At 40.4% G+C, this 24538-nt stretch overlaps 1 protein-coding gene across 1 annotated transcript in view; it reads right to left on the reverse strand.

The window, feature by feature from the left end:
- Positions 1 to 24538, reverse strand: part of MYO9A (myosin IXA) — a 294424-nt gene that overhangs the window by 29225 nt on the left and 240661 nt on the right. Inside the window, 3 exon segments of the mRNA XM_053717307.1 lie at positions 8411 to 8534; positions 8701 to 8832; positions 8946 to 9051. Of these exon segments, the coding sequence (XP_053573282.1) occupies positions 8411 to 8534; positions 8701 to 8832; positions 8946 to 9051 (362 nt within the window).

A 24538-nucleotide genomic window follows, 5' to 3' on the forward strand; every position in this document is an offset into this window, starting at 1 on the left:
TATTTTACTAATGTTCCTGAAACCAGGGAGGATGTCAAAGAAAAAAATATATACACCAACAGCATTATATTAAAAGCTATTTGTTAGCTATGTGTTCACAGTATTAAGAAAACAGGACTCAGTATGTGCTACAATAAAAAAGTCAAGGAACAGGATCAATTAACTATTTAATACAATAAAACACATAGAAAGCTGGTATAGACAGACAACTATTCTACCCCACAAAGGCAGCCTTTAAGCCATATAGAACAGTGTAGAGGATGTTTAACGCCAGTCAGACACACAGACAGCAGTGTTTATGGGGACATGGAAATGATGATTACACTTTAATGCATTCCTATCAGTCCCTTACTGGGCAACTATTTATTAAACATAAGTAAGGCGAGATGTTAAATATTTGTCATTTAAACTTATACACTATGTAAGCTAAATGTTATTGAATTATAATACGATTCTGAAACAAAGTTTACAAAAAGAATAATATTTATATACAGTATGAGCTCCTCACAAGACTGTTGATCTTTGAGGTGATTCTAAACCAGAGCACTTGGCTGCAGGAAGCTCCTTCCTTTATTAAGTGGCTTTATTACCTACATGGTTCAGAAACTTGTATCAGAATTTTTTTTTCTTTCATGATTCAGACAGAGAATACAATGTTAAAAAAACTTTACAATTTACTTCTATTTTCAAATGTGCCTCGTTCTTAAGTTATTCTTTGTTGAAGAGATATCTAGATAGGTAGCGTGCACATGTCCAGAGCACTACATGACAGGAAATAGTGCTGCCATATTGTGCTCTTGCTAATGTATAACATTGTTGCGGATACGTGCACACTCCTGAACTTACCTCCCTGCTTTTCAACAAAGGATAATAAGAACACAAAGAACATTTCATAATAGAAGTAAATTGGAAAGGTTATTTAAAATTGTATGTTCTATCTAAATAACGAAACAAAATTGTTTGGTTATGTCCCTTTAAATCCAGGATGACAACCAAAGACAAACAAATAACAGTTTGACAGGCCAAAAATAGTACCTGGACCTTCACAGACATGCGACAAGCACCAGCCCAGATGAAGGCCTCTTTAGCCAAGATAAGGGGTAACCTGTGATCCTTTGTATTGCTAAATTGCAACAATGGACTTTGAAAACACCCTTGGAGCTGTGAATATACTGAAAGAAAGAGCTAAAAAAAGTTGTTCTCTGTTCCAGAGAACCAGAGGAACTTGAAATGATCTGAACAGATATGACGATAAGCATCTGTCACATGTATGGCGGTCACAAACTGCTGTTCCAGAGAGAGGACTGACGGAAGGGCCTCGACTGAAAAAGCGGAAAATCTTACATCCATTGCATAAAAACCTGGCCTTCTTTTATTTGCATTGGAACAAATAAAACCACTGAAAATGTTATGGAATTAGACAAAATCTGAAAGTCCAACAAATACAGCAAACTTCATTTTCTTCTAAAACAAAAAACATAATTTATGTAAGAACTTACCTGATAAATTCATTTCTTTCATATTAGCAAGAGTCCATGAGCTAGTGACGTATGGGATATACATTCCTACCAGGAGGGGCAAAGTTTCCCAAACCTCAAAATGCCTACAAATACACCCCTCACCACACCCACAAATCAGTTTAACGAATAGCCAAGAAGTGGGGTGATAAGAAAAAAGTGCGAAGCATAAATATAAGGAATTGGAATAATTGTGCTTTATACAAAAAAATCATAACCACCACAAAAAAGGGTGGGCCTCATGGACTCTTGCTAATATGAAAGAAATGAATTTATCAGGTAAGTTCTTACATAAATTATGTTTTCTTTCATGTAATTAGCAAGAGTCCATGAGCTAGTGACGTATGGGATAATGACTACCCAAGATGTGGATCTTCCACGCAAGAGTCACTAGAGAGGGAGGGATAAAATAAAGACAGCCAATTCCGCTGAAAAAAATCCACACCCAAAAATAAAGTTTAAATCTCAAAGAAAAAAACTGAAAATATAAGTAGAAGATTCAAACTGAAACAGCTGCCTGAAGTACTTTTCTACCAAAGACAGCTTCAGAAGAAGAAAACACATCAAAATGGTAGAATTTAGTAAAAGTATGCAAAGAAGACCAAGTTGCTGCTTTGCAAATCTGATCAACCGAAGCATCATTCCTAAACGCCCAGGAAGTAGAAACTGACCTAGTAGAATGAGCTGTAATCCTTTGAGGCGGAGTTTTACCCGACTCGACATAAGCATGATGAATTAAAGATTTCAACCAAGATGCCAAAGAAATGGCAGAGGCCTTCTGACCTTTCCTAGAACCGGAAAAGATAACAAATAGACTAGAAGTCTTTCGGAAATTCTTAGTAGCTTCAACATAATATTTCAAAGCTCTAACTACATCCAAAGAATGCAATGATTTCTCCTTAGAATTCTTAGGATTAGGACATAATGAAGGAACCACAATTTCTCTACTAATGTTGTTAGAATTCACAACCTTAGGTAAAAATTTAAAAGAAGTTCGCAACACCGCCTTATCCTGGTGAAAAATCAGAAAAGGAGACTCACAAGAAAGAGCAGATAATTCAGAAACTCTTCTGGCAGAAGAGATGGCCAAAAGGAACAAAACTTTCCAAGAAAGTAATTTAATGTCCAATGAATGCATAGGTTCAAACGGAGGAGCTTGAAGAGCCCCCAGAACCAAATTCAAACTCCAAGGAGGAGAAATTGACTTAATGACAGGTTTTATACGAACCAAAGCTTGTACAAAACAATGAATATCAGGAAGATTAGCAATCTTTCTGTGAAAAAGAACAGAAAGAGCAGAGATTTGTCCTTTCAAGGAACTTGCAGACAAACCTTTATCCAAACCATCCTGAAGAAACTGCAAAATTCTCGGAATTCTAAAAGAATGCCAGGAAAAATGATGAGAAAGACACCAAGAAATGTAAGTCTTCCAGACTCTATAATATATCTCCCTAGATACAGATTTACGAGCCTGTAACATAGTATTAATCACAGAGTCAGAGAAACCTCTATGACTAAGAATCAAGCGTTCAATCTCCATACCTTTAAATTTAAGGATTTGAGATCCTGATGGAAAAAAGGACCTTGCGACAGAAGGTCTGGTCTTAACGGAAGAGTCCACGGTTGGCAAGAGGCCATCCGGACAAGATCCGCATACCAAAACCTGTGAGGCCATGCTGGAGCTACCAGCAGAACAAACGAGCATTCCTTCAGAATCTTGGAGATTACTCTTGGAAGAAGAACTAGAGGCGGAAAGATATAGGCAGGATGATACTTCCAAGGAAGTGACAATGCATCCACTGCTTCCGCCTGAGGATCCCGGGATCTGGACAGATACCTGGGAAGTTTCTTGTTTAGATGAGAGGCCATCAGATCTATTTCTGGAAGTCCCCACATTTGAACAATCTGAAGAAATATCTCTGGGTGAAGAGACCATTCGCCCGGATGTAACGTTTGGCGACTGAGATAATCCGCTTCCCAATTGTCTATACCTGGGATAAGAACCGCAGAAACTAGACAGGAGCTGGATTCCGCCCAAACCAGAATTCGAGATACTTCTTTCATAGCCAGAGGACTGTGAGTCCCTCCTTGATGATTGATGTATGCCACAGTTTTGACATTGTCTGTCTGAAAACAAATGAACGATTCTCTCTTTAGAAGAGGCCAAGACTGAAGAGCTCTGAAAATTGCACGGAGTTCCAAAATATTGATCGGTAATCTCACCTCCTGAGATTCCCAAACCCCTTGTGCTGTCAGAGACCCCCACACAGCTCCCCAACCTGTAAGACTTGCATCTGTTGAAATTACAGTCCAGGTCGGAAGAACAAAAGAAGCCCCCTGAACTAAACGATGGTGATCTGTCCACCACGTCAGAGAGTGTCGTACAATCGGTTTTAAAGATATTAATTGAGATATCTTTGTGTAATCCCTGCACCACTGGTTCAGCATACAGAGCTGAAGAGGTCGCATGTGAAAACGAGCAAAGGGGATCGCGTCCGATGCAGCAGTCATAAGACCTAGAATTTCCATGCATAAGGCTACCGAAGGGAATGATTGTGACTGAAGGTTTCGACAAGCTAATATCAATTTTAGACGTCTCTTGTCTGTCAAAGATAGAGTCATGAACACTGAATCTATCTGGAAACCTAAAAAGGTTACCCTTGTCTGAGGAATCAATGAACTTTTTGGTAAATTGATCCTCCAACCATGATCTTGAAAAAACAACACAAGTCGATTCGTATGAGATTCTGCTAAATGTGAAGACTGAGCAAGTACCAAGATATCGTCCAAATAAGGAAATACCACAATACCCTGTTCTCTGATTACAGACAGAAGGGCACCGAGAACCTTTGTAAAAATTCTTGGAGCTGTTGCTAGGCCAAACGGCAGAGCCACAAACTGGTAATGCTTGTCTAGGAAAGAGAATCTCAGAAACTGATAGTGATCTGGATGAATCGGAATATGCAGATATGCATCCTGTAAATCTATTGTAGACATATAATGCCCTTGCTGAACAAAAGGCAGGATAGTCCTTACAGTTACCATTTTGAATGTTGGTATCCTTACATAACGATTCAATATTTTTAGATCCAGAACTGGTCTGAAGGAATTCTCATTCTTTGGTACAATGAAGAGATTTGAATAAAACCCCAGCCCCTGTTCCAGAACTGGAACTGGCATAATTACTCCAGCCAACTCTAGATCTGAAACACATTTCAGAAATGCTTGAGACTTCGCTGGGTTTACTGGGACACGGGAAAGAAAAAATCTCTTTGCAGGAGGCCTTATCTTGAAGCCAACTCTGTACCCTTCTGAAACAATGTTCTGAATCCAAAGATTGTGAACGGAATTGATCCAAATTTCTTTGAAAAAACGTAATCTGCCCCCTACCAGTTGAGCTGGAATGAGGGCCGCACCTTCATGTGGACTTAGGAGCTGGCTTTGATTTTCTAAAAGGCTTGGATTTATTCCAGACTGGAGATGGTTTCCAAACTGATACCGCTCCTGAGGATGAAGGATCAGGCTTTTGTTCCTTGTTGTGACGAAAGGAACGAAAACGATTATTAGACCTAAATTTACCTTTAGATTTTTTATCCTGTGGTAAAAAAGTTCCTTTCCCTCCAGTAACAGTTGAGATAATAGAATCCAACTGAGAACCAAATAATTTATTACCCTGGAAAGAAAGGGAAAGCAGAGTAGACTTAGAAGACATATCAGCATTCCAAGTTTTAAGCCATAAAGCTCTTCTAGCTAAAATAGCTAGAGACATATACCTGACATCAACTCTAATGATATCAAAGATGGCATCACAAATAAAATTATTAGCATGTTGAAGAAGAATAATAATGCTATGAGAATTATGATCTGTTACTTGTTGCGCTAAAGCTTCTAACCAAAAAGTTGAAGCTGCAGCAACATCTGCTAAAGATATAGCAGGTCTAAGAAGATTACCTGAACACAAGTAAGCTTTTCTTAGAAAGGATTCAATTTTCCTATCTAAAGGATCCTTAAAGGAAGTACTATCTGCCGTAGGAACAGTAGCACGCCTAGCAAGAGCAGAGACAGCCCCATCAACCCTAGGGATTTTGTCCCAAAACTCTAATCTGTCAGCTGGCACAGGATATAATTGCTTAAAACGTTTAGAAGGAGTAAATGAATTACCCAAATTATTCCATTCCCTGGAAATTACTTCAGAAATAGCACCAGGGACAGGAAAAACTTCTGGAATAACTACAGGAGATTTAAAAACCTTATCTAAACGTTTAGATTTAGTATCAAGAGGACCAGAATCCTCAATTTCTAATGCAATTAGGACTTCTTTAAGTAAAGAACGAATAAATTCCATTTTAAATAAATATGAAGATTTATCAGCATCAACCTCTGAGACAGAATCCTCTGAACCAGAAGAACCATTATCAGAATCAGAATGATGATGTTCATTTAAAAATTCATCTGAAAAATGAGAAGTTTTAAAAGACTTTTTACGTTTACTAGAAGGAGGAATAACAGACATAGCCTTCTTAATGGATTTAGAAACAAAATCTCTTATGTTATCAGGAACACTCTGAGTATTAGATGTTGACGGAACAGCAACAGGTAATGTAACAGTACTAAAGGAAATATTATCTGCATTAACAAGTTTGTCATGACAATCAGTACAAACAACAGCTGGAGGAACAGATACCATAAGTTTACAGCAGATACACTTAGCTTTGGTAGCTCCAGCACCAGGCAGCGATTTTCCAGAAGTATCTTCTGACTCAGTTTCATCGTGGGACATCTTGCAATATGTAATAGAAAAAACAACATATAAAGCAAAATTGATCAAATTCCTTAAATGACAGTTTCAGGAATGGGAAAAAATGCCAGTGAACAAGCTTCTAGCAACCAGAAGCAATAAATAATGAGACTTAAATAATGTGGAGACAATAGTGACGCCCATATTTTTTTAGCGCCAAAAAAGACGCCCACATTATTTGGCGTCTAAATGCTTTTGGCGCCAAAAATGACGCCACATCCGGAACGCCGAAAGTTTTGGCGCAAAAAAACGCCAAAAAATGACGCAACTTCCGGCGACACATATGACGCCGGAAACAGAAAAAAAATTTTGCGCCAAAAAAGTCCGCGCCAACAATGACGCAATAAAATGAAGCATTTTCAGCCCCCGCGAGCCTAACAGCCCACAGGGAAAAAGTCAAATTTTAAGGTAAGAAAAAATTATTTATTCATATGCATTATCCCAAATATGAAACTGACTGTCTGAAATAAGGAACGTTGAACATCCTGAGTCAAGGCAAATAAATGTTTGAATACATATATTTAGAACTTTATAAAAAAGTGCCCAACCATAGCTTAGAGTGTCACAGAAAATAAGACTTACTTACCCCAGGACACTCATCTACATGTTGTAGAAAGCCAAACCAGTACTGAAACGAAAATCAGTAGAGGTAATGGTATATATATAAGAGTATATCGTCGATCTGAAAAGGGAGGTAAGAGATGAATCTCTACGACCGATAACAGAGAACCTATGAAATAGACCCCGTAGAAGGAGATCATTGAATTCAAATAGGCAATACTCTCCTCACATCCCTCTGACATTCACTGCATGCTGAGAGGAAAACCGGGCTCCAAACTGCTGCGGAGCGCATATCAACGTAGAATCTAGCACAAACTTACTTCACCACCTCCATAGGAGGCAAAGTTTGTAAAACTGATTTGTGGGTGTGGTGAGGGGTGTATTTGTAGGCATTTTGAGGTTTGGGAAACTTTGCCCCTCCTGGTAGGAATGTATATCCCATACGTCACTAGCTCATGGACTCTTGCTAATTACATGAAAGAAATACAAATATGACTGGATCCCTAATAATAAAAGCAAACCCCCCTTCCCAACAACCCAGTATTTCAGACTCATCCTTTCAGTGCAAGCAAAAGGGAATATTTTACACAGCCTATTAGATCCGTGTGGCAAACAGACACAAACCTTTACATTCATTTTCTTATCACAAAATGTGCAGGAGAATCAGGCTTGCTAGAAAAAGAAGAGCTCCTACGTCATGAGTGGCACTGGGCTATATATCCACCAGCATAAGACTTGTGTTACAATGACAATATGAGAGAAACTATTCATTCAAATTAGGCACCCACAGACGTCACTATTCCAGCTATCCAGTCATAAAACTCTTGTTACATGACATCACATAATGCTGGAACCTGCTCTTGTCAGTATTTAGATACAAATGGATCAGTTTACAAGCTTACTAAACAGCATACGCACTTATATTTTGTGTATACGTACATATATATTACTACTATGTTTAATACTATTATAGTAATCACAGATGGGTAAAAATATATATACATATTGTGTTAAAGAAAGTATGCGACAATTGTTTTACATTTATATACAGTACCACTAGCTATATTTTACAGTGATTAAAGGTAACACAAATACATGGCTTTGTATGGTAGATATACATAGGATGTAAGTGTATATACACACCTTTTTATTACACACACAGACTGCATGGTACATGTAAAGCTCAGTTGCTATTAATGAAATTTGAGCTTACATGTGTAAATGAAAGCAAGACACATGCAGTACATGCACATGTGCAAGAGAACGTTAATGACTATAGGTGAGCAACAAGGTGCGTCTGTGAATGAGGACAGGATGAGAGCATTACAGACAGCCTGAGGTTAATATACATACCGGAAGCGTGCTGCGATTTATGCTCATAAATCTAACTGCAATTAGTACAGGTTTCTGGATCAGAAAAGGAGATGAAAGGAAAGGAGGTTAGAGGGAAGAGAGGAGCTTTAGAAGATGTGCATAGGGTCTGAGTGTTAGTTAGGATAGAGTGCATGTTATTTATAAACCCTCTAACGCATACCATGGATCTGCGTATCAAGGACAGGCGACTCTTGGCTTTGTTCTCTGCAAACTCTAGGCTGTTGATGTCCTTTAAGCGAGCTCTGTATTTGGTCATCTGCTCCATTACGATCAGCTCCACACAACTAAAAATGGAGAGATTTTGATATAAAAAGAGAAGCCACAAAAGAATAGGTTATATGAAGCAACTGGGTAAATAATAGGCAGAAGTTTTAGAATTATAGCTATAAATGAATAATAATTATTGGGTTATAGCATTTATCAATTCCCCAGCAAGCAAAAGGGTCTTACGCAGTAGTCTTTCCAATATCTTGTACACTCTGCAAAGGGTCTGTGGTATCTGGGCAACGCAGGATACATGGAGCAAATACGATGGCCAAAGCATTCGCAGACATGCGATTAGTGTCTTCCTGCTGTGCAATCCTGTTGACCACATCAAAACAAATAACTTAGTAACCAATGCAAATGTCACATTAAGGACCACTGAAAATAAGCATAAACCTGATCTACATCACATAGGGAAATGCTACAGGCACCTGACTAGGTGGAAGATGAGTCTCTCCAGGGTACTAAGGTGCGTCCTCGATAGCTGATCTATTACAGAATACACTCCTCGAACAGTCTCTTTACGCTCACCAAGACCTGCAGAAGAGAAGGGAGAATCAATTCAAATGTTCAGAAAGAGAATGGGAAGAAGACAGGCAGCAAAAAAGAGGCTAAAGATGGAAGAAAAATCCTGACTTTTTAATGTTACTTAACAGAAAATATGTAGAAATCACTGAGCTAGATGACAGTGACACTATTCACTACAGAATACAGCAGATACAGGAGGGAGGGATTCAGAAATCATGTGCTTTTTATATTCAAATTATATTTATGGACTATTTTACTCCAAACATATAAAGATTATGTACTCCTAAACTTCATGTCTTGTATGCCGGAAAATATAGTAGTTTGAAAGGAAATTAACATGGAAGTTACTATTATAGCCAAAGCAGAGGATGAAGTAAAAAAAAATAAAAATCTAAGAATAAAAACTTGAAACAATCCTTTAAGTAGACTGATGATTCATAGAAAGTATCCCTTCAAATAATAGTCACATCATTTATTTCTTGTCACCATCCTTGTGACAAGAAATGACTCACTGAGTTACTCTGAAAACTTAAAACTAAACACTCAGTCCATTAACGTCCAGAAATTTCTGAATAACTGGAAAAATTGTGAATACAAAGCCGATGTCAAAATGCTGAACCACACATGCATTTTGACATTCTTTCTACTTCCTGTAAAATACTGGTTAGTTTGTCTTTATTTGGAAAGACAATCAATTCTATCTGACACCATCTCCTCTCCACTAAAGAGAAATTACTAAATATTTGCAATTCATCTTTGCTGGGAAGAGAAAATCCCTTCAGAGGATATCCAATTGATATGTCTGGTAATGTTACATATTAATTGCCAACACAATATACAAACTGGGGTGCTTACAATGGAAACCAGATGCTCTCAGTACAACACAGGCAACTGTGCACAGCTGTCTGACTAGATTCACAAGGGTTTTTTTATTAGCTGTTGAACATGAAAAGCAGCTGGAAGAATGAAACATTGCTCTCATTCCTAGGATACTCCATGAAGGATATGAACCTTTAAAAAATGATTTGGCTTAAAAAGAGCAGTATAACAAATGGGGTTCTCTGTCTATTTTGCTCACATATATTATAAGCTTCAATTTGCCACCATTAAATGGAGTTTTACTTACTAAAATTATTCCAATGTGCAAGATCCACTACATATAGTTTTAATAGGAATGTATTAAATATTATTTTTTTGTGATCGGAATACCTTCTCTGTTACTGCACTTTTGCTTTGAAGCCTAGAAGTCATATTTTAATCTTCTATCTAGACATGCAGCACTAATTTATTGTTATTATAATTGTGAATTAATTCTATTGTTTATTTGGAGTGTTCACTTGGGAATTGTCATTAGAGATCTTTGCAGATTTAAAGAAATTGAAATCACAGAAAGCGCATTGTAAAATATTTTAAAATCATTGCATTGCAGCTGCACTTTGCAAGAGTCTAAGGGCTAGATTTATCAAAGCTGAGGCGGAGAGGGGCGGGTATATGCGCGCCCCTGTACGCCTCAGCTCGCCTGTGGCGGGGCGAAATTAACCGCAGGTAATCACCATTGCACACGAGCGCAATTTTGCGCTCGCGTGCAATCCCGCCCCCTGCCGGCGCAGGAGCTGTCAATCTCCTCGGTCGGACTCGACAGCGGAGATTCAATTTCGCCACCTTAGAGGTGGCGAAGAGGTTAGGGAAGTGGCGGTCTGGAGACCGCTGCTTGTTAAATTACGACAAGCAAGTTCTTGTGAGAACTTGCAGCCGTAGGGCTTTGGTAAATCGAGCCCTAAATCAGGGCCATCCTTAGTATTTGTGGAGCTCTGGGCAAGACAGATTTGTGGGACCCCTCACCTCAGCCATCTTATCCCCCCTGCACGCTCCACCCCTTTCCCAGCATTTAGTGTGTCCTATATAAAGAATAACACTATATATTACACCTCCTGATACCATTAACACTTCTTCAAACACTAGTACATTGCACCTTCTCATACTATCACCCCTTATAACAGTGAGGTGCCGCTCTCGCTGCCGAAAGGGCAAGACCTGCACTCAATATTTTAGTTCTGCTTTTTATGCTAACTTTACAATTACAAAGAAACAAGAGTTAATGTCTGCCCTGTATTAAAATGACTGTTAATGACATACTATACAGAAATGTGCATAAATATATAGATATTGTCATAACAAGTTAAGATATTGTCATAATCAGATAATAAAAGATACTGCCATAATAAGGGACAGTCTACTTAAAAATATTATTTTTTAAAAAGAGATAATCCCGTTATTACCCATTCCTCAGTTCTGCATAACCATTAATACACTTTTTACCTCTGTGATTACCCTTATTTCATTTTTTTGACAGACTTACATTTCAGCCAATGAATGCTGACTCAAATAACTACACGGGAGTGAGCACAATGTTATTTATAAGGCACACATGAACTAGCACTATCTAGCTGTGAAAAGCTAACAAAATGCACTGAAATAAGAGGCAGCCTTCAAAGGCTTAGACATTAGCATATGAGCCTACCTAGGTTAAGGTTTCAACAAAACATACCAAGAGAACAAAGCAAATTTGATGATAAAATTAAATTCGAAAGCTTAAAATTGCATGCCCTATCTGAATCATAAAAAGTTTAATTTTGACTTTACTGTCCCTTTAACGTTTTGTATGTAGGCCGTCAGGTGTTAATGGACATGAAACCTATTTCATGATTTAGACAGAGCATATCATTTTAAACAACTTTCCTATTTACTTCTATTATCAAATATGCTTCATTTTCTTTCTATCCTTTTTTGAAGGAGCACCTCTACTTGAAGCACTGCTGGAAGCTGGCCGAACACATTAGTGCCAAAGCAGAGCCATGAGCCAATGACATAAGGAATATAGGTGCAGCCACTTATTAGCAGCTAACTACCAGTAGTGCATTGCTGCTCCTGAGCCTACCCAGGTATGCTCTTCTTCAAAGGATACCAAGGGAAGAAAGCAGATAGAAAGGTCAAAATTGAAATGTGCATGGATGTACTTTGATTCAAAATATAACCATTTTTGCAATATACTTCCATTAGCAAAAATGCTTCTAGTAACTAACATATTGAAGTGACATACACACATATCTTGTGAGGGCCCGTGCACCAGTATTAAAAAAACACAGCTGCTCAGAGAGATGACTGTGGTGTGTATTGCTTCTGAAGTAGTAATTTCTTTCATACAAGTTACTGCTGACTCACTGAGGTGGTGTGGTGTTTGAATGCTGGTGCATGGCCCTCACAGATCCAACTCCGGAACCACCTACCTGAGGGTTATCATTGTGAAAATCTCTGGGTGGAGAGCCCACTCCCCGGGATGAAAGGTCTACCTGTTCAGAAAATCCGCTTCCCTGTTGTCCACCCCTGGGATGTAGATGGCAGAGAGGAGACAATCAAGAGACTCCACCCACTGGAGGATGTGAGTCACCTCCTTCATGGCTAATTAACTCCGAGTTCCTCCCTGGTGGTTGATGTATGCCACATTGAAGTCTGATAAACCGGACCAAAGCTAGCTGAGGCCAGGATGTTAAGGCATTGTAAATTGCTCTCAACTACAATGTTTATAGGAAGAGAAGACTCCTCTTGAGTCCAAAGACCCTGAGCATTTAAAGAACCCCAAACTGCTACCCAGCCTGAAAGGCTGGCGTCCATGGTCACAATCACCCAGGATGGTCTCAGGAAACATGTACCCCAAGACAGATGGTCCTGCGAAATCCACCAAGATAGAGAGTCTCTTGTTAGTGGATCCGGAGCTATCCTCTGTGATAGGTCCGAGTGGTTTCCGTTCCATTGTCTGACCATACATACTTGTAAGGGTCTCCGATGGAACTGAGCAAAGGGAATGATGTCCATGGAAGCCACCATTAGACCAATTACTTCCATACACTGAGCCACAGATGGAAAAGTAGAGGATTGAAGTGAAAGGCAAGAAGCTTGGATTTTCTGACCTCTGTCAGAAAAATCTTCATGGACAGAGAATCTATAATCGTTCCTAAAAAACACACCCTGGTGTCTGGCACCAGGGATCTCTTCTCCAGATTCACTTTCCACCTGTGAGAACGTAGAATAGACAACATCTCTGTATGAGATCTTGCTAATTGAAAAGACGCCTGAACCAAGATGTTGCCAAGGTATAGTGCCACTGCTATTCCCTGAGATTTGACCACCACCAAAAGTGCCCCTAGAACCTTTGTAAAGTTTTGAGGGGCCGTAGCAAGGCCAAAGGCAATGGCAACAAACTGGAAGTGTCTGTCCAGAAAAGGCAAACTGCAGGAATTGGTGATGTTTCCTGTGATTGGAAACATAAAGATACGCGTCCTTCAGGTCTATGGTAGTCATGTACTGACCATCCTGAACCAAGGGAAGAATGGAATGAATAGTCTCCATTTTGAAGGACGGAACCTTGAGGAATTTGTTGAGACACTTGAGGTCCAATATGGGTTGGAAAGTTCCCTCTTTCTTGGGAACCCAAAAAGGTTTGAATAGAATACTTGACCCTGTTCCGCTACAGGAACTAGAACAATCACTCCCAGAGAAGATAGGTCCTTTACGCAATTTAAGAAGGCCTCTTTCTTTAACTGGTTTGCAGATAACCTTGACAGGATAAATCTGCCCCTGGGAGGACAAGACTTGAATCCTATCCTGTATCCCTGGGATACTACTTCCACAGCCCAAGGATCTGGGACATTGTGGAATATAAGCCTGCCAAAAAAAAGGAAAGCCTGCCCCCTATTTGATCCAAGACTGGAATGGACCTCCATGAGGTTCTGGATTGCTCCGGGTGGGAAGAGGAAGACTTTTGTCCCTTAAAGCTACGAAAGGAACGAAAATTAGAATTCTGGTGACCCTTAGGTCTAGCCTTCTTATCCTGAGGTAAGAAAGATCCCTTTCCACCAGTAATGGAAATGATCTCAGCCAGACCGGGACCAAATAAAGTCTTGCCCTTAAAGGGTAAAGACAGAAGTTTTGATTTGGTTGTTACATCTGCAGACCAAGATTTTAACCACAGAGCTCTGCAAGCTAGAACTGCAAGGCTAGAAATATTGGCTCCCAGTCAACTTGCATGCTGGCATCACAGATAAAAGTATTAGCCAGCTTTAGAGCCTTGATCTTATCCTGGATCTCCTCTATAGTAGTCTCCTCAGAAATGAGGTCGGACAAGGAATCGCACCATAATAATATTTAATCCGTTTAGCTATTTTGTGCATATATTAGCTACAAAGATATGATACATTTTTGTTTGGTTTTGTATCTGCTGGCTTGCAATACTTCTGTACTTGTTTTCTCATTCTGTATTATGAGATGTTTTTGTTATTACTAGCACTTATTATTATTATTTGTTGCTATTATCAATTTTATTATTGGTATTATTATCTCGCATAGAAGCATTGCAACTATTTAACAATAGCTAGTATTCAGTGTATCAAGGTTAAAACATTTGAATTTAGTGTACATTATTTGTATATCATTTATATGTAAAATATCTATGTTATAAATGTGGGAATTCCTTTATTTGTATAGATGATTGTTAGCATGAACAATAAGTGTGTTTTTAATGAACCAATAATAAAGGGGTTTGCCCTTTAAATATATGTTGCATCTAATGTCACATATGGTCTATGATTACGGCGAAGTACAGCCGAAACGCGTAAGACTGTGATCTTACATGCTACTTTCAGTGTCTCCTGGATGCTGCTTTGCTATTTTTAATCTAATTTCCAATTTAAGATTGAACATCTTTATTTTTTATAAAAGGGGCTTTCTTTATTTTTTGAAGGAATCGCACCAATAAGATGCTGCCCCCGCAACGTAACAATACTTGCAACTGGTTGCCATTGTAAACCCTGATGAATATACATCTTTCTTAAGAAAGCTTCCAGATTCTTATCCATGGGATCCTTGAAAGAAGAGCTATCCTCAAGAGGGATAGTAGTTCTTTTAGCTAGAGTAGAGATAGCGCCCTCTACCTTAGGGCAGCAACAGGAAACATTTTTTTGAAAACAGGAGACGGGAAAAAGGGAATCCCCGGCTTTTCCCATTCCTGTGCTATAATTTCCGACATACAGTCTGGAACAGGGAATACCTCTACAGATGAAGGTTTGACATCAAACTATTAAGCTTATTAGACTTCTTAGGAGTCACAGCGACAGTAGAGTCGGAGTCCTCCAAAGTAGCCAGGACCTCCTTCAAGAGCAAATCGGTGGTGCTCTAACTTAAATCTAAAATTTGCCTTCTCTGGATCTGCTGTACTAGCCGCCACAGTCTCAGGAGTCCGAAATTTCACCCTCAGAAGCCCCTGAGGAATGATCCTCATCAGATAACAGATCGACTGACTAGCGCAGTAAGGTCTCCTGGTAAATACCCCCCCCAGGAACTTGTTGAGAGGAACCACAGAGCACTGCTTGTGAAACTGCTAAAGCTTGGGACGTTTGGGAAATGTTATCTTTATTTAAACAAGATGAGCAAAGCTGCACAGAAGGAACAATTTGAGCCTCCATGCAAAACAAACATTTGTCAAATGACATACTTAAATTTTCATTAGTGCCCATAACGATAGGAAAATTGGACCCCACAAGAATAAAAAAAGATAAAAAATTATAAGGACTCTAAATAAATGATAATTCCAAATATTGTACACACTATCAAATAAACAATATACAAGGACACCCTAATTAATGGCACCGTTATACACCTCAGCTGTGCTGAGGGCTTATCGCTCCTTGGGCCAGCAAAGAATGTCCCACTAGAAGAGAAAAGATTCCAATCGATTATAACTCTCCTTAGTATCGGATCCAGAACAGAAATTGTAGAGAGCGACACACCCTGCTACAAACTCGGCTCTGACAGAAGCACAGAATAACTGTCACGTGATTGCAACAGAAAGGAAACTGCACCACAAATGAAAACGGCGCGTATGTAAAAACAAATCGGGGAACAATTCTATCTTCACTTCCCTTTCGCTATGGTAACTATTATTTGTGCTCCAAATAAAGGAAAATCTTTAGAGATTGAAATGATTCTCCTCAAAGTGCCAAAACATTAATAAATAAAACTTAGAAGTTCCTTTTTTTAACCTCTCATCAGCCTCATAATAGCATTCCTACAGTAAATGCAGTGCCCCAAATTATGCCTTCATAATATATATCCCTATATAGAGAGATAATTTAAGTCCCATAAAAGAAAAAAAACTCCACAGAGGTTTAACCCTTAGAGTGCTGGTTCCTTCTAACATAGAAGGGAAAGCACTTACCTGTGGATCTAGCTGCCAGATAGGGAACAGCTTCTTAGATGTGACAGATTAATCCACTTCTGTCAGGGACCTGTAGAAAAAGAAAAACAGAGTAACCAACCCTGGTTTTCTATAAAGGTGTAGTATTGTTGTTAGAAGTTAAGCAAGGACCACCCAGCTGTCTTCTAACTGCTAAAAGCCACCATTACCCTTACTAAAGATAATTACATGGACACAGCATAGCCCCAATCCTTGCTTGCAGGGAAAAGTACCCATTCAAGTATTAAATATCTTCAGACACCATCTTCGCACATCCTCCCAATGATAGAGGCAAAGAATGACTGGAGATTATGGGTAATGGGAGTGACACTTAACAGCTCTGCTGGGGTGTTCTCTGCCTCCTCCCGCTGGCCAGGAGTTGAATTCCCACTAGTAATTAGAATGGATTTGTGGACTCTCCATGCCATTGGAAAGAAAAGGTGTTTACTATTTCAAACTTTTGTTTACGTTTTAATAGCTTCTATACCCCTTATGAAAAAAGTAAAATAGATCAATGTTTCCAGAGACATTTTCCATCAAAGATGCCAATCTTCCTAAAGAAGATAACAATAAAATAAATGTATGCTGATAAATGATTTTCTTTTGGGATGATGATAGTCCATAGGTCTCCATAACATGTGGGGTATAATTCCCAACATTAGGAGGAGGCCAAGAGCCCACACAAGAGCTTTAATCTCTCCCACTTCCCCTCAGTTTTACGTATAGCGGAGCAGAGAAAAGGAGACCAGTAGGAAAGACAAAGCAGGGTCTATAGAGGTGCAAACTAGAAATGTCGCCCGAAAAATTTAAAACGGACGGGGCCTATGGACTATCATCATCCCAAAAGAATTTATCAGGTAAGTATAAATTTTGCTTTCTTTCGTATGATGATGATAGTCCATAGGTCTCCATAATATGTGGGATTAATACCCAAGCAAATAGTCCATGTTACGGAATCGATGGGACAATTTTATGGAAGTTCCTATTTGTCAGACACTGCGGCCTGAAGGACTTCCATGACAAAAGCTACATGCAAAGAAGCAAAAACATCAAAGCAGTAACATTTTGAAAAGGTATACAGAGAAGACCATGTCGCAGCTTTGCAAGTCTGCTCCAAAGATGCATAATTTTTTAAAGCCCAGGAAGTAACAACTGATCTTAGAGAACATGCTGTGATATGTTTAGGGGCAACTTTCCCGCTACAAAGTAAGCTTTGTGAATTAGCTGTTTGAGCCAAGAGGCCAAGGCTACAGCAGTAGTGAATAAATAAGCTGGAAGATTGCCTGAACTTCATAGTAGCTTGAAGATAAAACTCCAATGCTCTGATAACATCAAGATTATGTAAAAGTCGTTTCTTAGAATTAGATGGATCCAGACTTAAAGATGGGACAATAATCACCTGATTGATATTTTGAGAAAAATCCATCTTAGGAAGAAAATCATATTTAGTTTGAAGAACTGCTTTATTTTTGTGAAAAACTAAAAAGGAAGAATAACTAGATAAAGCCGATAACTCAGAAACTCTCCTTGCGGATGAAATGGCTAGCAATAAAAGCACTTTCCAGGATAATAGCCTGGTCTGAAGAGCCCGAAGAATTGTTAGAAGTTCCAGAATATTGATTGGTAACCCCGCCTCCAGAGGGGATCAAACTCCTTGCACTCTCCGAGAATTCCAGACCATGCCTCAGCCTGAAAGACTAGAGTCTGTCGTCACAATAGCCCATTGTGGACGAAGACAGGATGCCCCAAGGGTCAACTAAGGACTTTGTATTCACCAAGAGAGAGAGTCTTTGACAGACAAATCCATAACAATCTTCTTGTACAATTGCAGATAATTCTTTGACCACTGATTGAGTATGGATAATTGGAGGGGAGACAGGCAAAGGAAACTGAACCTGAAGCCGCAACCATAAGACCCACTACCTCCATACATTGAGCTACTGATATAAAAGTTGCACAATGCAGGGACATACAAGCCTTCTGAAGTTTTAATATGCGTGATTCCATCAGCAATTATTGCATTAGGACTAAATCTATGATGACTCCTTGAAAGAATTACAAAAAGGAGGAACCTAATATCCTAGTAAGGTAAATGTCCTCAGTATATCAGGTAAAAGGAGTCACAGCCATCCTGTGCTGCGCTGTGTGTGTGTGAACCTTAGGGTTGCATTACCGAGTTTTATGCTTTCAATAAAATTTGGACTTGCTGCGCTGTGTGTGTGAACCTTAGGGTTGCATTACCGAGTTTTATGCTTTTCAACAAAATTTGGACTTTTATACACAAGTCGATACCTCCCTTTCTTCTTTTGTGACTCCTAGAAAGGACACCCTTGTAGCTGGAGATAAAGGGCTCTTAGGAACATTGATTCTTCAATCGTGATCCTAAAGAAAAAACAGGAGACTTTGAGTATGGAGGCAGAGAAGGAGCCTGCACTAAGATATCATCCAGATAAGGGGTAATTGTGATCCTCTGAGCTCTGTTCACCGCCAACAATGCTCCTAAATGTGAAGAGCTCCAATGCACAGATTGGAGTAAAACCCTTGACCCTGTTGAGACATAGGTACTGGGATAATTAATCACATATCCTCTAAATCCTGAACACTTTACATGAAGTTAGCAGCCTTTATAGGATTTTTGGGGACATGAGACAGATGAAATCGTCCTCGAGGAGGCCTGGAGCGAAAGCGCATCCTGTAGGTTGGGACATGATGTTTGGAACCCAGTGGTCTTTAACTGACTGAAATCAGGCCATGCAGAAAAGACTCAGTCTGCCCCCTACCAGAAGAGATTCTGGTCTGGAGGTCACACCTTCATGCAGATTTCGTGTCCGACTTCTTTGAATGCTTGTTCTTTGCCCAGGAAGAAACAGGTTTCCAGGCCGGCTTGGAGGACTCAGGCTTTTGAGAAGAGGAGGACTTCTGGTCTCCTGAGGATCGAAATGAACAAAACCTATTACTTGGTTTGTTCTTTCCCTTAGATTTCTTGCCCTGAGGGAAAAAAGCTCCTTTACCTCTTAATGATTGAGTCCAGATCAGAACCAAATAGCATATTCCCTATGAAGGAAAGAGTCATTAATCTATTTTAGATACCATGTCTACTGACTATGACTTTAACCATAAGGCCCTTCTCTCAAGAATTGCCATAGACATTGAAATATAGCATGTAAATATCGAGACTTGCGTTTGCCCTTACTTGGCTTAGGGATAGCTGCTAAACATAAATTATGCTTACCTGATAATTTTCTTTTCTTCTGATGGAAAGAGTCCACAGCTGCATTCATTACGTTTGGGAAATAAGAACCTGGCCACCAGGAGGAGGCAAAGACACACCAGCCAAAGGCTCAAATATCCCTCCCACTCCCCTCATCCCCCAGTTATTTTGCAGAGGAACAAGGAACAGTAGAAGAAATATCAGGGTGAAAAGTGCCAGAAGAATAAAATAAAGACGCCCCACATAAAAAATTAAAGGTGGGGAGCTGTGGACTCTTTTCATCAGAAGAAAAGACAATTATCAGGTAAGCATAATTTATGTTTTTCTTCTTAAATGGAAAGAGTCCACAGCTGCATTCATTACTTTGGGGAAAACAATACCCAAGCTATAGAGGACACTGAATGCCAAGACGGGAGGGTACATTAAGTGGCCCATTCTGAGGGCACCTAGCCTGCACCACCACCAAAAAAAAAGCTAACAAAACTTTAAAATTAAAAAGCCCAGAGGACACTTACCCGCAGATAGTCCAGAGCCTAACTAGAGACCCCAAAATCGGACTCAACTGAGCCAACAGGCCTACAGGAGACACTGTCGCCCAACAGTCGGTCCCTCACCACTCACTAAAGAAGGGAACACCAGCCTAAACTCCCAAAGGGATAGGATCAGGAGAACCAAAAGAAAAAACCAAAAGGTCACAAATCCATAAGGGAAAACCCCCCAAGAGCAAGCCCAGCTCACAAGGGCCCAAATGGGTCCCGACAGACAAGGGGAGACTACGCCTGGACTAGGAGAAACCAGAGGTATAGGACCGGGCATAGGAACAGCGAAAACTTTCTCTCAAACGTTGTGCAAAAACACCAAAAGACAACAGAAGACGGAGTCCTCACATAGTCCGAACTTGGAACACTGAAGTATTCCGCTACAAAAAAACGTGTAACAGACCCAGACGAAAAACCAAGAGTCAAGAAAGGGACCACATCTCCATAAAAAGGAGACTAATCTCTCAGCCAAGAAGGGAAAAGGACTAAAAGACAGCATCTCCACCAGTCACGAAGCTACAGGTTAAAGGAGAGATCAATCCCCAACTCAGAAACCCTGAGAAAGTGATTCCCCTAAAAACTAGCCTGTTAACATGCAACCAATGTGCAATAGTAGCAGCAGTGACACTGCAAGTCCATTCACCTGCAGAGCAGTAAATTTAATGGATACTACAGCAAGCTGACCAAGGGTAACACTCAGAAAACCTGGCCAATCAGACCAGGTCAAGTAATTAATCAGCGTAAAAGGACATAGTCCAAGTTTCCAGGAACTGGGGAACCCCGAACCAACCCTGGAGCCTATAGGTCCGGTAACAACCCACAACGGGATCCACAAGGGAATGAAACCCAGCAACCGGAAGCCCCAGGGAGAACAGGTCCGAACACCAAATTGTTTAGACAAACAATACCCGCAAACTTAACACCCCGTCTGAATAACAACCTAGACCACAGGGGATACTAATGCAAAATCCAGATCAACCAGGATAACGAGAAAAACTTGCAAGTCCCGAGCTAAGGAAGAAACCACCCCTTGCCGAAGTCCCCCTCTCCAAAGGAGCCAAGGTGGTAAAAGTCGTACGATGATGCTAGAACTTCTAGACTCACCAACAGCCTCAGGACAATAAGGGAAGGGGATAGCTCAAGGTTAAAACTACTCGAGCAAAGGCTGGTCTCCACATCACCTCTGTATAAGCGGATGATTACAGGGAGAAAAGGGTGCAAACCAACCCCAGTAACCGGAGGAACCCCAAGCAAACCCAAGGAGACCACGCCCAGTGTCCCTAACAGGGAACCAACATCTCCCAGGCCCCTAAAAGGAGACCTAACATAAAGACCACAATGGAAGACCAAAAAGTCTCAGAAAAACAGCTAGACAGTACACAGCCGATGTGCAATAGCTGCAGCTGGTTACATTCTGCAACCCAACCGCTGCAAGGCAGCCAAACTACCCTTCAAACTACTAGCTGCTGAGGACCAAGTCCAAAGGACAATCCCCGAGCCTCAAAGGAAAAAGGCCAAACCACTCGCTCTGCGTTAAGAAGGCGCTAAAGCCCTCCAACTCTCCACCACATGGGGTAGGAACTCTAGGGTCCGACAATACTGGACGCAAGAAAGAATGACGCAGCGCAAACTCCACTGACCCAGTCATCCAAATTGAAGGCTATAATGACTGAGACAATCCTTCCTGCCTTGTAGACCCACAGGTCCTCTAGAATGCTTAGTTGAATGTAAAGGCTATAAGGACTGAGACAATCCTTCCTGTCTTGTAGGCCCACAGGTCCCCTAGAATGCTTAGTTGAATGTAAAACAAATAATAACATGATCACTCTGCACCTCGACCTGAACAGCCAATCAGAACGGCGCCACGTGTCTGAACAGCCACAAGACAGAACCGAACCCAACAGAACCTGCCTGCACCCGGATCCTAACCGTCAAGCTGCATTGTCTAATGAGGTGCACCATTCGAAGCAGACTGAAAATTCCCGTATCCGAGAAGGATAGGATCATTTAATAACTAAAAAGTGGAAGAGAAAACATGCTACAACCTCCAGGGGGAACAAGCCACCCAGCGCAGAGGAATAATCATAATCTGGGTTACCCGCATGTGTAAAAGTATGGAGCGGTAGGGAACTCGCCTCTTGGAGGACAGGACACCCAGAGGCGGATGGCTCAGCTGACCCTTGATACCCCGAGCCCGAGGAACCAGGCGCTCTAATACAGCACACCGAACATAACTGATTGACATGTGTCAACGAGGCCAATCCGGATTCTTCCCTGGACGAAGAATCTGAAATTAGTCTCAGTATCAGAATTCTCAATCAGAATCCTCCATAACTGGATAGAGAATATGGCAATATGGACTATTTTAAGATAAAACGGCACCTGATACCCACAATACAATAGCCATGGCACTCACCACCTCCTATGAACCAGACCCCTGCGAACTAGAATTTCTCCGTCGCCACATGGTCAGGAATGCGGAAATGGAGGTCGGAACGTAATCACGCCCGGTCAGAAGGTAAACCGTATAGTCCAAAAAAGTGCACCCGACCATAAGGTTGCGTCACTTCCAAAGGCCCTTATGTTCCAGCCATGAGCCCGTTTAACACTACACATTGAATCACATAACAAACATGATTAACAACCCCCCTGCTCAATAACCCCCATATTAACCCTTGATTCCAAGATACTAAAGGAGATTCACTGAGACCCTTATGTTAAGTTAGTCCCGCAAGGTGGTAGCCCCTCTGGAAAACATTAGTACAGTACATTCACGAAGAAAGAAAATGAAACGATCTTACCGGAATCTACGCCGTGGAACAGGAACACGGCCCTTCAAGAGTGACGGATAGTAGCATCGTCTCTGCCATGGACTTGAGAAAGCAGGCAGCAGAGCGAAGTTTGACAACGCTGATTGCTTGAGGAGCTGTTAAAATGAGTCGGGATGGTTTCTCAGAAAGACTCTTCCTGCATCTCCGGACTCTAACTTTCATCCAAGCCCTCACTGAGAGACTGACAGGATTACTTAAAACTCCTGTCCCATGTCAAAGAGTACTACCCTTCATAGAGACAAATTAAATTCTGACACTTCTCTGCCAACCTCCTGGGACGAAAGGCAAAGAATGACTGGGGATGAGGGGAGTTGGAGGAGTATTTGAGCCTTTGGCTGGGGTGTCTTCGCCTCCTCCTGGTGGCCAGGTTCTTATTTCCCAAAAGTAATGAATGCAGCTGTGGACTCTTTCCATTTAAGAAGAAAATATGAGGTACACAACCATTGCAAAGTTGATTGAACTGGAACAGTTTTGCAAAACACACAATGTACAGGGAGAGTAATCAGTAGATGACTCTTCAAAAGGGTTTGACATAGTTTAAGATGGGACATATTCACTGGGTTATATTGTATGCAAGACTTATCAGTATAGCAGAATTTGCACACACTGTTAAATAGAGCCCTCTACACTTGCCAATTAACACTTCTGACATCTGCAATTAAAGGGTAAGATAGCACCTAGGCCGTAAAACTTGACAGACTGACCAAATGCCCCAAGTGACCCCTTGGCAGCTCCTGCGTGGGTACTCACCACCTTTAGGGACAGGACACAGGAACAGGCTCAATTCTGAGAGAAAAAATCCAGCAGGGCTGCCATTGGGTTAAAATGGGTTTCATTCTCAAAGGTATGCCCTCCAATGGAAGTATACTGACTGGAGGCAGGAAAGGTAAAGAGAAAATATTTCATGTGTCTGAGGGTTAATGTTATTATGATATCGTGAGAAGTAGTAGCCCAGAGGGTTGATGATATACGCAAAGTGGATTACTGCATTGAAAACTTGTATAGTATCCAGCCAAGTCTGGCATAAACAAAGTTAGAGGGGAAAAAATGATTTTAAAGACCTTAAATGGACACTCAGGTCTAATTAAATTTTAATGATTCAGATAGACAATGCAATTATAAAGAACTTTCCAATTTACTTCCATTAACAAAATTTGCACAGTATTTTTATATTTACACTTTTTGAGTCACCAGCTCCTACTGAGCATGTGCAAGAATTCACAGAATATACGTATATGCATTTGTGATTGGCTGATAGCTGTCACATGGTACAAGGGGAGTGGAAATATACATAACTTTGAAATTTGAAAATCTAATACTCATTTGAGGTTCAGGCTAAGTGCTTTTGCATTGTCTTTTCATAATGCATTTGTTGATTTAGCAAATCTGCTGTATTTACTGGTCCTTTAGAAACCATAGGGAAATTATTATATATATAAAAAAAAATAATGGCAGGAAAAACAGTGAAAGAGGAATAGCAAACTGCGATCTTTCTATTAAATACGTTTTATCAGTTTCATATATGGCAACATAATCAGCAGAGATTTGTTATTATAGGTGAAGAAAGACATATGACAGAAGAAAGCAGGCTTCTTGAGCAGCAAATCTGCAAATAAATGACTAGTGT

The sequence above is a fragment of the Bombina bombina genome, chromosome 6, assembly GCF_027579735.1.
Source record: "Bombina bombina isolate aBomBom1 chromosome 6, aBomBom1.pri, whole genome shotgun sequence".
Lineage (NCBI taxonomy): Eukaryota > Metazoa > Chordata > Amphibia > Anura > Bombinatoridae > Bombina > Bombina bombina.